Consider the following 17,142-nt stretch of genomic DNA (forward strand, 5'->3'; position numbering starts at 1 on the left):
ACCATTTTGTGTGAAATAAATAATGCATCTTTTGCAATCAGTATAGAAAGATGCTGTAAACGATAGTGAGTTCTGGGAGACTATTTTTAATCCGAATGATATCAACTCTGCTATAGTCTGCTGGTAAGTGTCTGCATATTTATTTTTCCCCAGAACAACACTTAAATTAGGATTTCTTTCTTTCATGGTACAGAGCAATAGTTCATTTTATGTGTCAAGAAATTGTTCAGTTGCCCCCCCCCTTTTTATTTCCATAATTTTCAGACCCAAAATCAGGACACCTAGTCTGATAAGATTTTTTCTTGGTTTATTAATGAAAACCCTGTCTGTAGAGGTACAAACCCTAGATCATGTTTAGGTATTGAATAGATGGCCTTAATTGTGGAGAATAAAATTCCAAGAAACTGACCTTGCCCAAGGTCACAGAGGTAGAGCTTGTCCTTAAGCTCAAGTCTGTTGATTCTAATCAACGGCTGAATTACTGAGAGGAATTGCATTTCCCAACCTTTGTACTCAAAAACGGAGTGTTGACACCAAGGTCCCAGAAATGACTGGTAAGTGCTTGAGGATGTTGTCAAGCTGGCAGACCCACAGCTGCAAAGAAAGACTGACATCAGTGTGAATCTTTATCCTTTGTTTGATTGAAGTATAGTGACAGAAGTCATACCAGCATTTGTCTTATGAAGGGATTTCAACCTTTTGATTCATTTTATTCTGTAGCATGAAATGTACTCATCCTGTGGTCAAGATTAGCCTTTTTTCCCTTGCTGGATGACAACGGACAATTAAGGAGAGCTGTCTTTAGGGGCAACTTCTCTTCCCTTTGATCATCAAGGTGGGGGCAATAGGAAAGCTTTGGAAACTTCTTTCTTCCTTGGGGCAGACTCTGGTCTCAGAACCCCTATGTCCCCCACTGATAGTCGCCACAGTGACATACACCTAGTCCTGAGATGAGCCACCAGGCACTGCCCTACATGCTGGGGACGTGGCAGGGAACAGATGGGCTCCCAACGCTGATTCCATGGCACTGAGCTTTCTCTGACTTATGCAGGGCCCTGTTAGAGCCAGGCTGCTTGCTCTGCGGGCTCCCAGATGCTGGGCTTCGCACAAGGTGTCCTCCATACCAGTTATAGGTGTCTGCTTCACGTGCAGCTGAAAGAGACTGTTGCAGCATGGACAGTAATAAAGCAATTACTGTTTCCAACAGCCGCTTACCTTATTATAAGAAGCAGTAGGTATGATGGTTAAACACAAAGAATCGAGAGCCTGATGGCCTGGGATTGAAGCCCAGCTGTTGCAGCTGGGCAAGATACTTAACCTCTCTGTGCTTCAGTTTCCCTGCCTGGTAAGGTGGTGGGGATCAAATAAATGATCATGTATAAAAATATTCAAAACCGTGCTGGTAGGTAATGAGAAGTAACGGTTGTGTGAGAAGAAAAATGTTCTCCCAAAGCAGAGAGAGCCACCATTCTAGATTTCCTAGAGGCTGAGAGGCAAAAAGAGCAGTGCTGGTAATACTAGGAAGTGCTTCCCTAAAGAGAAAGGATAAATTGCAGGTGCCCAAGAGAGAATTACCTCCTCCACCTCATGATGAGCCCTCACCCTGGGGGACCACTAAAATGTCCCACGTGTGGTTTGGAGGGTTTTCTGAGGAAAGGAGACTGGAGGAGGGGTCTTAGGACCCCTGATGAAAAGTGCAGGACATTCGGTAGAGTAGAGTAGTTTCTACTTGTGAAAACAAAACCTAAGCTCTCACCTACTATCCAAAAGGGAATCTGGTCTTGCCATTGGAGATTTTCCACAACAGAGAACAATACATCTGGGAAATAGAAGGGCAGCCATTTAAATTCTGTTTGGCTAGACTTAAAATTAGTGGGAGAGGATCCAGAGAGAATGGCAGCCAGTTCCCCATGTATGGAACATGGCACCATGATAAACGATGAGATGGGTATGGACAACTCCACAGTGTGAATTTTATTTTATTTTTCAGTTTATTTGTTTATTTTGGGAGAGAGAGAGAGAGACAGAGAGAGACAGGGAGAGAGAGAGGTAGTGAGTGCAAGGGAGGGGCAGAGAGGGGGAAGGAGGGAGAGAATCCCTAGCAGTCTCTGCACTGTTAGGGCAGAGCCCAACGTGGGGCTTGAACTCACAAACTGGGAGATCATGACCTGAAACTTAACCTTGAGAGTCTTAACCCACTGAGCCACCCAGGTGCGCCCCAAAGTGTGTATTTTAAATTGAACGTCTTCGTTATTATTTTAACACATACAGAAGAAATAAAGCTAGCACCCCAAACTAGTGATTTTATGGAGATGATTGTTGAGGATTTAGTCAAATTAAAAAGGGTAGTTCATAGAAAAATTTGAAGCATGGTTCTGGTGGAACTTGGGTAATGAAAAGTTGTGAAAGTAGTTAAGGGTTTAGGAAGCCCTGGAGTATAGCATCTGTGAATAAAGGTCACAACTCATTGTAATCCCTCCAAGGTCGATGTATGGGGGTGGGGCGGCAGAGGGGCAGGGACCTTCCTGCTTCAAATAGTCTTAACACTGAAGGAACGTTTAGGTTGAAAGAGATATAAATCAGAACATGCCTTTATAAATCGAAGAGGAAATTACCTTGCTGTTGCAAACATTTTCATAACAAAGCCTCTAGAACTGGGCAGTCATCAACCCACTAGTAAAACTACCATGTAGTTCCTGAAATGACATTGATACATGGTATGATGCTTCCAGAATGATCTAAGTCTTTATAATATTTTATATCTTTGACGGTATTAAACAGTGACTTAATATTTGTAAAGGGCATAGGATGGTGACTGGCCCCTTATAAGTGTTATGTGCCATAAGTCATCAAGCCAAAAGATGCTACTGGTTGAAACAGAGTCATCATTATTTTATTTTTCCACTTCAAAAGAACCCAGAAAACAATGGAACACCTGGGTGGCTCGATAGTTAAGTTTTGGACTCTTGATTTCAGCTCAGGTTATGATCTTGTTGTTCGTGGGACTGAGCCCCGCGTTGGGTTCCGAGCTGACAGGGCAAGGCCTGCTTGGGATTCTCTCTCTCTCTCTCTCTCTCTCTCTCTCTCTCTGCCCCTCCCCAACTCTTGTGCACGTATCACGTGCACCCACACACTGTCTCTTTCAAAATAAACATTTAAAAAAATAAATAAAAATTAAAAAAATTTAAAACCTAGAAGATAAAACCCACGGCCAGTTAAGCTGTGACACGATGCTGATTATAAAGACACATCCTGGGGCACCTAGCTGGCTCAGCTGGTCAAGCGCGAGACTGTTGATTTTGGGGTCGTGTGTTAGAACCCCAGGTTGAGGATAAAGATTACCTAAAAATAAAGAGACGCATCCTAATTTCAGAATATTAGACTATGAAAAAATGCATCTTGGAATTGATGAACTGTATTAACTATTCATTTAAAACATCTTCGATTGTTCCTTGATAAGAAAATAGTCCTTTGGAAGCAACATTTCAGGCCGACTAAACAAAAGAAAGGCCATTTCTTTTCCTGCTGGCGGCCTATTGCTGTTTAATGAAGAGTTGGGGTGTTGGCAGCTCAGAGAAGCGTGCACCTCTTGATCTCAAGCCCCAAACTGGGTGTAGAGATTACTAATAAACAAACAAACAAACTTTAATAAAAATAAAGAAGAGTTTACTATGGCTGCAACATGGAGTAGATGGCAAGAATTGGAGGTCTGAGCTTGCATGGAATAACAAAACTATGGAACACAGTGTCGTGTGTGTGTGTGTGTGTGTGTGTGTGTGTGTGTGTGTGTTTCATTTCACTTCACAAAGTGCTTTCATATCCCTTATTTGATATTTTTTCACTAAAAACATATATGTGTGTGTGTGTGTACATTTTATAAATATATGCTCAATGGAAAAATAAAGCCATACAGAAAGGACACTTAGAAATATAACACCTGCAGCATTTTAACAACCATATTTCTGTACAGAGATATTTTATATAAAAATATCACATATACATTTAAAACAGAATTTGGGCACTTTACCAACTCATTTTTTTTACAAACCCTTTTCCCCTCCCCCACTCAATGTTGTCTGCCTGGTGTGCACCATCCACAATTTGCCCCCTGATCACGTCATCATGTAAAACCAACTCTACCTAGAGGCATTGGGGGTTGGTGTCATTGTCAGTCTTATTTGATCTTCGAGATCTTCATGGCAACCCCTGCGGGCAGTGTAATGTCAGGAACCTCCTTCTATTGAGCAGGCAGCTCGGAGGCCCAAGAGGCTGAGCGATTCATGAGAGATATGTGGGTAAGTAGCACAGGATACTGGCTGGGAGGGCTTGTCTTTGAAGGCTGCCCATGACTTTTCTGAGATCAAGTTGGTCACAGATACAGCCATGCAACCCGAGACAGACCCAGTTCATGCCTCATGTTCCAGCTTTATTATTAACAACACTCCCTTCTGCACTCAGAGTGGCCCCGTTTGGATGATAAATTATGTCTGCTCTAGTCACTTCCAGAAGGTTGACTCAGGCCAACCCTGGCTAGAGACCACTGGACCTAGTGATCCTGGAGCCAGCATCTATCGACATTTGACCTTGACGACGGTATTGGAAGTGAATTGTGGTGTAGCAGAAAGAACAAAGAAAAGGAAGTCAGCCCTGGCGCTTTGTCACAGAGATTAACCGATACCATGTATGTGGAAATGTTATACAAATTCTGAACTCTTGGTTAGGTCACATATACTTAATATGAATGAAACCAATGAGCATATCTTCTGTACTCTTTGAGGGCTGCCCATACTTTATGTCCCAAACCCCCAGTGCACCGTCCCTTCACCCCTCCAAGCAACTTGGTACATTATAATCCTAGGACTCACTTTACCACTTGTAAAATACTGACAAGGGATTATAGTGTTCATGACAGCAGGGCTGTGAGAATTAAATGAGATCATGTGAGAATATCATGTCTTTATGTGTTCAGTAAATGTAAGTTCCACTTACCCCAAGCGTTGAGGGAATGAGAGTATTTGTTGGCTATAGACTGCCTCAGCCCCACCCCACCCCCCACTCTTCTAGAAACACTTCTTTGCACTCTGTTTACTGCAGTTCAACATACCCACACTTGCTTGCTTCAAACATACATGTTCACATTACTAAAATAGTGGTGGTGGGGGGTGGGGGGTCTAAATTCCATGAAGTTGAAATCAATTGCAAGCCCAGTGTGGGTTTACAGTGCCCAGCTCAGAGGAAAAAATATTTAGGGTCGATGTTTTTTCCATCATTTGCAATAGAAGTGTTTCATTACAGTCAAATAGCAGAACTGCAAAAGGTAGAAATCCTAGACAGTCAATTAAAAGATTAAAGTACAACAGAGAGCTCTGTTCCTTTCCTGTTATGACTCACTAGGACAGAAAAATCCCATTAAAAAAACAAGTCCCGTTGAACAACAGGCCAGAGCATTACCCATTGTCCATTGTGCACAATAAGAATATGGTTTATCTGCCTGTTAGGGTGACACACTTGAAACATTGGGGGTATTCGAGTCCCAGTTTTTTTTTGGAAATCAGATCTGCTGTCCTGTTGTGCTCATGGACCAGCTAACCATCACAGATGTGATAATATCTTGTCATCCAGGCAACATCTCTCAACCTACTTTTCAAATCTGGAAGCAGCACAGAACCCAGGCTTACAATGATGATCCCAGTTTGGGGAGAGCCCCATCAACACCCAACCCCACCTCCAGAAAATTCTCGAATATAGTGGCATCATTTTCCACGTTTCTATTCATTTTGTTATTTTACCAACACATGCATATAGGGTTAAAAAACAAAACAAAACTGAACTGCCGAAAAGTTTAAAATGGAAAGTAGAAGTCACCCTTGTCCCAAAAACCCGAGGCTTTCTTCCCAATGGAAACTTATGTATTTTTCAAGAAAAGAAACACAAATTAAAAAATTTAGGCAAATGCGGTCATTCTGTACTTCAATCCACATATAGGTTGCTATTTACATGAAAGTGGGTATTTGAAGATCTATGTCACCATGAGCAGATTCCTTTTGTTTTGTTTTATTTTATTTTATTAAAAAGATTTTAATGTTTATTTATTTTTGAGAGAGAGAGAGAGAGAGGTAGAGTGTGAGCAGGGGAGGGGCAGAGAGAGGAGACACAGACAGACAACCGACTGAGCCACCCAGGCACCCCAGCAGATTCCTTTTGATGACTGCCAGAACTCCTTTGTAGGGGCTGCCATATTCTCTTCCGGCCCCGAATCATGTGCCCACTTTCTCCATCACGGACTTTGCGACTTTGCGACAGCAAGCAGGCCTGTACGTACATCATGGCATACATACTTGGTATATCTTGAGGTAAATTCCTAAAAATAATTGCTGGAACGAACAGAGTGTGAGTTTTATTTTTATTTAAGTCACTGTTTATATATTGGTCTGTGTGACTAGAATTTTGATACCTGTTCCCACATTGCTCTCTAAAAAATACTGTGCAGGATACTCTTCCTGGAAGAGTAGAAGGTATTTATGATCACCCCCTCCCAGCCAGGCCCTGCCCAACACTAGGCCTATTGTATTTACACAGCACATTTAATGGCCTCCCTTTTCTGGGTGTCTGAAGGGAGTTGCAGACTGTAGTTACCCAGTATATGGTCTCCTCTCTCCTGAATGAACCAAAGAAGAAAAATGCTCACTGACACACTGGTGAGAATGTCTGCAGCACCATGGCTGTGGCAGGCAAGGGCTACCCCGGGGCTGACTGAAGGTAGGGTTTCAGGCTAGAATAATCCCTGCCTTTGTGACCTGCCTTACCTTTGCTCTTCCTGGTCTCCACCCTGGTAAACACACACCACTTAGTGACACTCCACGTTTTACAGTCAGAGAGTCAGCGAGCAGGCTTCTTCCTCTGGGTGAGGGACTCCTATGTCTTGGTGCCGCGTCCTAAATGTGAGGAACAAACCAAGCCATTATGTGAACGTGGATATACTCTACTTCCTAGAACTTGTGTGTGAATACACTGCTTTTTTTTTTTTTTTAATTATTTTGAGAGAGAGAGAGAGCGAGAGAGAGAGAGAGAGAGAGCGCGCGCATGCGTGAATGTGGGGGGGGGGGGGAGGGACACAGGAAAAGGGAAAGAGAATCCCAAGCAGGCTCCATGTTGTCAGCGGGGAATCATGAGATCATGTCATGAACTGTGAGATCATGACCTGAGCCGAAATCAAAAGTTGGATGTTTAAACAACTGAGCCACCCAGGCTCCCCTCCATTGCTTTTTAATAAACTGAATCATCATTAGAAACCAAATATGGGCCCAAGAAAGTCTGCACTCAATCCTTATCTAATGGGAAATATCTCACTCATAATTTATAATAATTGTCAGGGCAAACAGTAACTTTTATCATCATCATCATCATCATTATTTTCATTTTTATTTCCTAGCTGGCATATCAGCAGCTACATTCCTTCCTTTGTACAATGACACCACACTTTGCAAGGACTGTTGCAAGTGTAATTGCTAGGTACCCCTACTTGTTTAAAATGTTCCTGTTTTTAGTACGGGAACAAAAAGAAGTTGCCCACCCAAAAAGAAGCCAACAGAAGAGAAGGAAGCTGACTCTTGTTGAGGGCATATCCTGACAAGCCAGGAGTTTGCCATCTGAGGAAAATGGCCCTCCTCAAACAGATAGGGAAGCCCCCATCGCTGTGCTTCCTCCTCCCAGCACGCATGGCGGCCAGTCCTGCCCATTCCCTCCCAGTCAGGAGTGGGAGGAAGAAGCAAAGGGGTCAAGGTTATTTGCGCCAGAAACACAATTCATGGTCTTGCAATTGTAGCACCGTAGTTTGTGGTCTGAAGGTCACTTTCAGCCTCTGCTTCTGGGAACATTGTCTAGGATTGTAAAATGATAATCATTTCCCACTGTGTTCCCCACTTGTTCCCTGTCCACAGCTATGTTCCAAGAAAGACATCTAGAAAAGTCATGCTATGATTAAATTCTGATGTCCCTGTAGATAAACAGAAAACAGTTTTCTGTTCCACTGTGGGGAACTTTCAATCTTCCCTGGGGTAGGGTGAGAGCCCATGCATCCATGTTTGGTTTCCAGTTTCCCTGATAAAGTTCTCACCCTGTGTTAGAACTGCCCAGACCGGCCCTACCCCAGCCCTAGCCCAACCCTAGCACAGCTTTCATTTACCTATCAGGTGCGTTCTGGTCTTGTCCTTGGCAATCCAAGCAGGTCAGTTGTCCCCCAAAGGTTCTGATTGCTCCCACCCTTTCCAGCTACCATTCCTCCCTCCCTCTACCTCCTCTGAATTTTTTTTTGGGGGGGGGTAGGGCAAGGAGCCAGTTATGGGGGAAGAGGAAGGAGAAAGGCATAGTAAGGTGGGGGGTGTTAAAGACAGAAAAGTTACAGTTAGAGACCTTGGGCAATTTACAGTTTTTTCATCAGTAAAATAGAGATGATAATACACAGTATGGGAGATGATTGTGAAAGTTAAATGGGTTCACATATCATTGCCTGGGTGAAGAAGGGACACCGAGGTGAAGGGGGGAAAAGGTATTTGTGACCAAATGGATATAGGAAATACATCAAATAAAAAATAATTTGAGTGTTTTAGTCTTTGATACTAAGAGAAAGGCATCATTAACAAAGATTATAGGTCTTTTTAATGATGAAATCAGTTTTGGAGACAGTCTATCCTTCTGTGGCCATCTTAAACTTAACAGGTGGAAATATCCGGTCAAGTCACTGGGGAGGCCATGTGGAGAAACCGTGATGTCTGAATGAGTTCATAATCATAGAGAGTTGGGTTCACTCATTGCCTTTACTGTAAACTAATTGGGAAGTCAGTTTGCGTCTACATAGCATGGGAATGTCAACCCCTCTCTCGTAGAGTTGATTGCAATAGTAAGAGGAGCGGCCACCACAAATCAGATGGCTGATTGCTTTGCTTCTGGTAACTGCCCAGTCTCATTGTTGGTTCCTTACCCTTTTATAGGTAGAGGTCTGGAGACCCAGACATGTGACTCTTCAGTGTCAAGGGATGTTTGAGACTATGAGAGTCAATGAACTCCACAAGGAGCCCTGTTTTATTGAGGAATAACTGCCATCAGAAGGAGGACACTGCCTCTGAAATGGGACAGATCTAGCCATCTATCACTCTGCAGTGAGACAGAAAAGACAGTTGGATTGGATACAAAGGCCAACTTGGGTCACCTTGAGAAGGCAGTTTCTGTGGAACAGTACCAACACATACACTATGACACAGAACCCGTCCACTTCTTGTCCTTTGCAGAAGTTAAATAACAGCTTGTTACTACCCCCTTCTGTATTATTAAACTGTGCTTACATTTTTCAAAAAGAAAATAAAATTTTTGGCCTCTTTTAAGTAGGTGAATATTTATTGGGGTTAAAAGGAAACAAACATACCTAACAGTTAGTTACTCTGAGGCCTTAGTTTTCTATGCAGAATAATTTTTGTGAGTGCCCAGAAGAATGATCAAGAAAAGAAGGGAGGGCAGAGGCAGGGCAGGAGTGGCCGGGAATCTTCATGTGGTTGGAAGTAGACTGTGGCCATTTGATTGAGATCCAGTGAGTCATGCTGCAGCCAGTGCCTTTTCTCTCTTTCTGCTTTGCCCCAAGGGGAAGAAGGTGTGGTGAGGTCCGTGGTAGTTTTGTAGAACTGATGCTGCATGTGGTTCTGCAAAAGCCAAATATATCCTATAAACAGTCCCTCTGTAAGGCAGCATGGATGCTAAGGCTTCCAGAGGTCTTTTCTGGAGCTTGAGCCCATGACACTGGTACACCTTTCCTATGGTAGGTCTTTCCTGGCTGGTTTTCAAAACTGCTTTTGCCGGAGCCTCTTAGAATTGCTCTTATGAAGGACCCATGACTCCTACAGAGAAAACGTTTAACGATTTTTATTTATTTTTTAATGTTTATTTATTTTTTGAGGGAGAGAGAGAGAGCACAAGCAAGGAGGAGCAGAGAGAGGGAAATGGAGAATCCCAGGCAGGCTCAGCACTGCCAGCACAGAGACTGATGTGGGGCTCACGCTCACGAGTTGTGAGATCCTGAACTGAACAGAAATCAAGAGTCAGACGTTTAACTGACTGAGCCACCCAGGTGCCCCAAATTATACAATTTTAAAAGTGAAATTTAAAATGGTATTTATCTGGTTTCCTTCCACCTCCCTTCTTTTGAAGAACCTTTTCTCATTCCAGTTTTGACATCTGAACATGTGGCCTTTCTAGATAACCCTTATTCAGAATTTTTCTCTCCTTTATCTAAACTCCCCAAAAAGCGAACTCCCAGGAAGGGGGCAGGAACTGTCTCACTCAGGTCAATGCTCACCACACTTGTGCAGCACATGACATCTTCAGTAGGATGCATGAAGGTTGTGAAGGGAAGGAAGGATCTTCTAGTATCTTGTCATGTATCATTTGCCATTATCTCATATGTATTAGATTCTTGCCCTAGTGAATGTAGATTATAATGGATAGCCCTCCTTGTCTCGTCTTCTCTGGCAATTCAACATATTTTAGATCCACTACCAATGGCACCTTCTCCAGGAAATTATTTCTGTCTTTCCTCGGACCAAAAAGTCTTCCACCTTCCTGAAACACCCATTTGACATGTGTTTACGTATGGACTGTTGCGTGAATTACTTCCATCAATTGCTAGGTGTCCTTCAATGGACATGAGGTTCCCAAGTGCAACCACCGTGGTGCTCCCATCTGCAGGACTTGGCACATAGCTAAACATATGGGGGATCCCACTACAGAAGTGCCGGGTGAAAGAAGTCCTGCAGGCCACAGGGTGTTCAGAGGCCACCCCTGGTGTTAGGTTGTAAACCCAGTAAACCTACAAGGGCTATAGCTTCATCTCTCCAAGGAGGCCACGGGGCTGGATGAGGTCCTCCTGTCCACAGCACGTTCTATAATCACGTTCGGGCTGTCTTATCCATTTCCTTGTTTATATAGCAGTGATCAGCCATCAAAACGTAGCTTATCTAGGGGGGCCCGAGTGACTCAGTTAGTTGAGTGTTCAGCTCAGGTCATGATCTCACAGTTCATAGGTTCGAGCCCCGCATCTAGCTCTGTGCTGAAGCTAGCCTGGAGCCTGCTTCAGATTCTGTGTCTCCCTCTCTCTCTGCCCCTCCCCCCGCTGGTGCGCTTGCTCTCTCTCTCTCACTCAAAATAAATGAACATTAAAAAAAAATTTTTTTTTAATGTAGCTTATCTTCTGAATCTTGGAGGCCAATATTACATTGACAGTGATAAGTTTTTGGAAAGAGAATGATTTAGATGATTTGAGAAATTACGACAATATGACCTAGCCATTGTGTGATACATATTGCTTCTGCTTCTGAGCTCTGTCATATAATTTGCAAAACAAATCCAGAAAGTTTCTCTTCCATTGCTTATTTTATTGTTACTTCTACAAAACGATAAGGTTGAGGAATTATTGGAGACTATTGAATCACTTATTGTGTTATACTCTAGATACTCTTCGGCGCTTGATGTGTGTTTTTTTATTCAATCCTTACAGCGACTCTATGGAGTGGGTCTTAATTTCTCCCATTTTACAAATGAGAAAAGAGAAGTTTCCGTGATACAGTGAGCCTAGATGACTTTTCCCCACTTCTCTTAGTTTGTAGGTGGCCAACCTGCAATGTGAATCCAGAGCTATTGCTAAAAAATCTTTGTTCTGCTCGTTCTGCTTCATTTGATATGAAGAAGATATGGGAACTTAGTGATTTTTTTTTTTTTACACTGGGAGAAAATAAACCATCCTAAGAACTGTGTGTTTTATGTTCACAGGGAAGCAAAGGTGCCTACCGGTACCACTGGCAGAGCCACAATGTTAAGCACAGTGGTGTGGATGACATGGTCCTGCTCTCCAAGATCACAGAGAATGCCATCGTGGAGAATCTAAAGAAGAGATACATGGATGACTACATTTTTGTATCCTTTATGACCTTCTTTGGGCTTTTCTGAGTAAGATGACCATATCCCCAGGAAAAGATGGCTGGTTCCTAGGGTGAGAAGATCCATCTGAAATTCTGAATGGACAAGAGGTCCTCGAGTCATTTTCACCATTTCAGAACGCGGTTTTGTTCTTTTCTGCCCCTTCGTTGAGGTTGTGGGAAGGGCACAGGTGATGCTAAATCATCTTCCTGGCATTTCACAAAATAAAGATGTAGCCAGTATTCGTCTGTTTCAATCGATGGCACTGTACCTTTGACGTGCTTTAGCCAGGCACGTGGCATCTAAAACCTCTGCCGTTCCTAGGGAAAGTCCAGGTCTGCAGAGAATTCTGTCCATAGATCTCCTTAATTGCAAAGCAGACAGTTCGGTCCGGACCTAAAAGGTTTTAAAAAGATTGCCTCATGCAAAAAATATGCAATTTTGCCAGTTTTTCTGCATTCTTATGTTTACTAATGGAAACATGAGATGGGAAGATCAACTATTGAAAATGCCTGACATTCTTGCATTGTTCTTTATGTTTCAATTTTAGCTTGCCAGATGCCATTTTTTATAGGGCTTTAAAAAATTCAGAATGGAAATTTGATTTAAATGTGTGTTGGCTTCATTATACACAGAGAACTGTGATATTTGCCTAAGTTCCTACAGGATTCGATGTTGTTTGGTGCAACTGTACAAACATCTCTTCATGAAACGTTTGGAGAGTTGGTTGTAGATGTGTAAAGATCGGTGGAAATCTATATGACAGCACCAGAAGGTTCAACTGTGGTGCACTTGGTGACTTCTGAAGCCATGGTGTTACGGAGGACCAGTGATGGGGGAGTGTTTACGACTGCTGTTGTGTACATTTTAGATTTTAACCCCCAAAGCTTGAGGAGGTATAGATTTCTGTAGCTTCTGTTTGTTATTTATACCACTCGTGTGACTATTAGTTAAAAACATCCATACATATGCAACAATACTTTTGCAGGGATTGCTTGTCTCCTCATCGGTGAGTGGGGAGTTCAATGCACCAGGTCTTTAACCAGCAGTACTAATGAACAAAACTATTCCGAGACACTTGGATGGCTCTGACCGATACTGGGCCATTTCTTATTTACCATAGGAAATCTTACCAAATGTCTGGATCGTTAAAACCCTAAACCCCTGCTTTTTAAGCATTAGCAGATATATTTGGATTCGTTAGCTACGTTAATAATAGCATCTTGATGGGAGAGGCAGCCTACCGCCTGCAAATGAAATCTGCCCACTGCCCATTTTGTAACAGAGGTCTTCTTGGAATGTAGCCGCGCTCATGCTTTTACTTATTGTCTGTGCCTGCTTTCGTGCTACAAAGGCAGAGGCGAGCAGTTGCACCAGGACCATATGACCTAAAATAATTACTTTCTGGCCCTTTAGAGAAAACAGTTTGCTGACTGCTAGACATCTCTGCAGAGTTTGCTTTAATTGTATGGAAGCAGTTGTATTCAGTGGGAAGTTTTCATTTTATTTGGTCAAAAAATTGACATATGCTGCCTTTAATCTGGGCTTATCATCATGATAACACTTCTGTGTGCAAGTCCCGTGCCCCATGAGAACTGGCAGGTGATTAAGAGTTGGGTGCAGGACGTGGTTCTGGACTGCCTGGCTTCGAACCTTACTCCGCATGGGCCTGGTGACCTGATGCAAGTTTTGGGATCTGTGTGCCTTGATTTCCTCACCTGTGAAATGGGGGTGGTAATGAAATCTCCCACCTGAGCATAATGAAATCTCCCAGATGAGCCTATTGTAGGGCTAAATGAAATAATGATGCAGTAAGTAACAGAAAGCATTATTTATTACCATATACTAAGGCAACTGTGTATGTTCCTTCCGTATTTCTGAGTTATGTTCCAAAAATTCAACTTTAAAGTTGCTTATTGAAAATTCAAACTCATTTTACCATAGAAAGTGTTTTAAATGGGAGATTGGTTTATCGGCAAGCCCATTAAAGGAGAATTTCCACTGAATATAGTTGAGCAAATTATTTTCCATGTTCTTAGTACATGAGCTTAGCTTATTATGTTATTTACATAGAAACATGGTTTTTTGAAAATCTGAGTAAGAAAAAAAATGATGTGAGTGGTTATCAGCAGCCAGTCCATCGTCAAACTGGACAGACTCACCCTTCTCCGTGTAAAGATCATTTACCCCTAAAACACCAGAAACTCTTTGAGGATGGGAATTTTGTTTCATATATCTTCTTAAAAATAAAAACAAAGACTCTTTAAAGCAATACGTTCATTTAATATGACTTATAAAATGCAGTCAACCAGAAAGGAGATTGTCATCTATAATCCCACCATAACCTCTTGGTGTATAATTTTCAACTTAACATATATATTAACATATATCTGCATGTCTAACGTATAAACGTTTGTGTGTGTGTTTTCATGCTTTCTTGTTAATTTTAACAGAAATAGCATCATCTTGCCTCATATATTTCTTAGTTTCCTGCATAATTCTTGGCATGGTGCATTGTATTAAGTATTCATTGAAAATCTGTTAACTATCAAGACTTGCTTTTTATATTCAGACAGCAGAATTTTTAAATGACTCACACAGAGGGGGCTGATTACAAGCCTTTGAATTGATGTCTTTGAATCAATGGCTGACTAATCGTGTGTTCTACCAAGGAAATGAGTTAGTTGACCATTAATGGCTTCGTGTTTTAGAAATCTCTACCCACTCAATACACGAGAAACTCAGCATCCGTGTGCTTTCCATCAAGAGCACAGAGCAGCTTTCGACTTTGAGGAAGCTTGAGGATTCTTTTGGATGTTTATGACGTCATAGCGAGTGTCTAACTGCAGATCTTTTCCTCTGTTAAGTGATAAAAGCATCCTTTATCAGTTCAGTGCTATGGGAATATTATTATGATAGAGTAACATTATTTTAAATAAGAGGATTTCTTCCCTCTCTCTCCTAAGCTTAATAGTTAAGGCAAGAAGAGATTCAATTTCATGTTAAGTTATAACATTGCTTCTTTTGCCTCCTCTACATCTAATACCAGCACATTGTTTTGTATTGAAGGTCAGCGTTTGGAACAATCAATCGTTAATGCATTCAGGCTGAATGTACATTTCTTTGTTCTACATTAGGAAAAAAAATCTACTTAGAAAATGCAAACACTGTTTACCAATAAAACCCCATAATTTTCAGCTATTTATCCTAAGGAAGGTTTAATTTACCATCCGTTTTTTTTTCCTGAATGTTGCCACACTTCTTAAAATTACATTCTAAAATATATGAGGAAAACACCGCAGTATTCGTTCTTGTGCTTGGCGAGACATCATTTATAGCCACTTCGCTGATGAAAATAGTTCCTGTGCAAAGCGCTCCCCGCTCATTTGCTCCAACTTTCTCCCAACTTGTTTTTACTCAAAGACCACACTCAAGTGTGTTTGGCATTTTCAGCCCTTGAATTGGTTGAGACTTTTGTGTCAGAGCAACTGGAGCCCAAGGCAGTGCAGTAGTTCTGAGGTTTGGCCCTTGGCAGTCAGCTCACACGGAGGGGGCTGCGTGCTGCGGTGACAGCCTGCTGCGGTGACAGCGTGCTGCGGTGACATGGATGTTGGTCTGGTGGCCGGAGCCAGGGGCTCAAGTTCCACGTATGTGGCTTCAGGAAGTCACCTCACCTCCCTGTTCTCTTCAGTGATACATCCAGGGAAGTCAACTAGATCAGTGTGGGTGGTTTTGCAAATTCACTTGCTATTAAAAAAAAATTTTTTTTTTAAGTTAAAACTCAACTTTGCCTATAAGACCCTTAAAAACAAACTTACAGAACCTGTGCTATCATCACATTTCATAAAAGAAAGAATATTTTAGGGGGCACCTGGCTGTCTCAGCCAGTAAGACATGTGACCCTTGATCCCAAGGTCATGAGTTTGAACCCCATGTTGGGTATAGAGATTACTTAAAAATAAAGTTAATAATAAAAAAAAGAATGTTTTAACACCCCAGAAGTAGAAAGGAAATTATCTACAAGTAAAAAACAATCCTAATAGTCAATGTATTGAGCTTCATGAAAGATTCAAGGCGTGTTTGTCTTTCTGTTATCCTTGCTGCAGAACAATGAAAACTCATGGATCCACAATAAGTGTTTGGAAACCAATCAATTAAAGATCTATTGGGTCTCATCTGTCTTGTACATTCTGTTGGATAAGAGGATGTTTATTTTATTTTTGTCTGGTTAGTATGTGTGTGTATATAGTATCATAGCCTCATGTCTCCATACATTTTGAAAATTAACCTTGGGCCACACCTTCACAACCATAAATTATGTGGGTGGAGACAGGTTACATTCTGATTCTGCTGAGCAGCTTTTTCCAAAGGCACACCTGAATTATGTAGTAGAGAGTGGGAGTGAGTATTTGAGTTGTCTGGGGAAAGGCCCCACCTACTAGGAGACCTGTGATCTCAGAGAAGCAGCTGGGGTCTCTGCAGACCAGGTGAAAAGCAGGGCAGGCCATCAGATAAACAAATTAGGCCAAATTCACACCTGGAATAACTAAATTATGTTTGTTTTCTTCAAATACTAAATTCATTCTCTTCTCTTAATTCTTTTGATTTAGTTAAGTTTGTAGCTACTTAGCCAGGCCTGACCTGCATTATTCATCTCAAACCAAACTTTATTTTTCAGGAATCCTCCCAAATAATATTGACCTTGAGAGCCCTACTGGAAGAGTGAGGGGATAGCTATAGTTTTCCCTCTTCTACTGCGTCACTGATTCAGGATTGGCCTAGAATGATCCGAAAGAGGGTTTTTTTGTGTGTCCTCTTCTTCTTCTTCTTTTTTTATGTTTTATCTATTTTTGAGAGAGAGAGACAGTGCGAGCAGGGGAGAGGCAGAGAGACAAGGAGACACAGACTCTGAATTAGGCTCCAGGCTCTGAGCTGTCAGCACAGAGCCCGACATGGGGTGCAAACCCACAAACTGTGAGATCATGACCTGAGCTGAAGTTGGTCACTTAACCAACTGAGCCATCCTGGCACCCCTCTTCTGTGTCTTCTTACCAGAATTTATGTACACTACTTAGTGAAAATCAAGACATTCTAGGATGTCTTTTCACATAGCTTATTATGGAGAGTAAAAAAAGTATTGGTTCCTATAGGAGCTTTCATGCAGCCCAATACATGTTTATC

At 42.0% G+C, this 17,142-nt stretch overlaps 1 protein-coding gene across 1 annotated transcript in view; it reads left to right on the plus strand.

Annotated features, from left to right (window-relative positions):
* Window positions 1–17,142, plus strand: part of MYO1E (myosin IE) — a 213,985-nt gene that overhangs the window by 73,783 nt on the left and 123,060 nt on the right. Inside the window, exon 2 of the mRNA XM_043555306.1 lies at window positions 11,815–11,958. Within this exon, the coding sequence (XP_043411241.1) occupies window positions 11,815–11,958 (144 nt within the window). The remainder of the gene's footprint in view (window positions 1–11,814; window positions 11,959–17,142) is intronic.

Source organism: Prionailurus bengalensis, chromosome B3, assembly GCF_016509475.1.
Source record: "Prionailurus bengalensis isolate Pbe53 chromosome B3, Fcat_Pben_1.1_paternal_pri, whole genome shotgun sequence".
NCBI classification, from domain to species: Eukaryota; Metazoa; Chordata; class Mammalia; order Carnivora; family Felidae; genus Prionailurus; species Prionailurus bengalensis.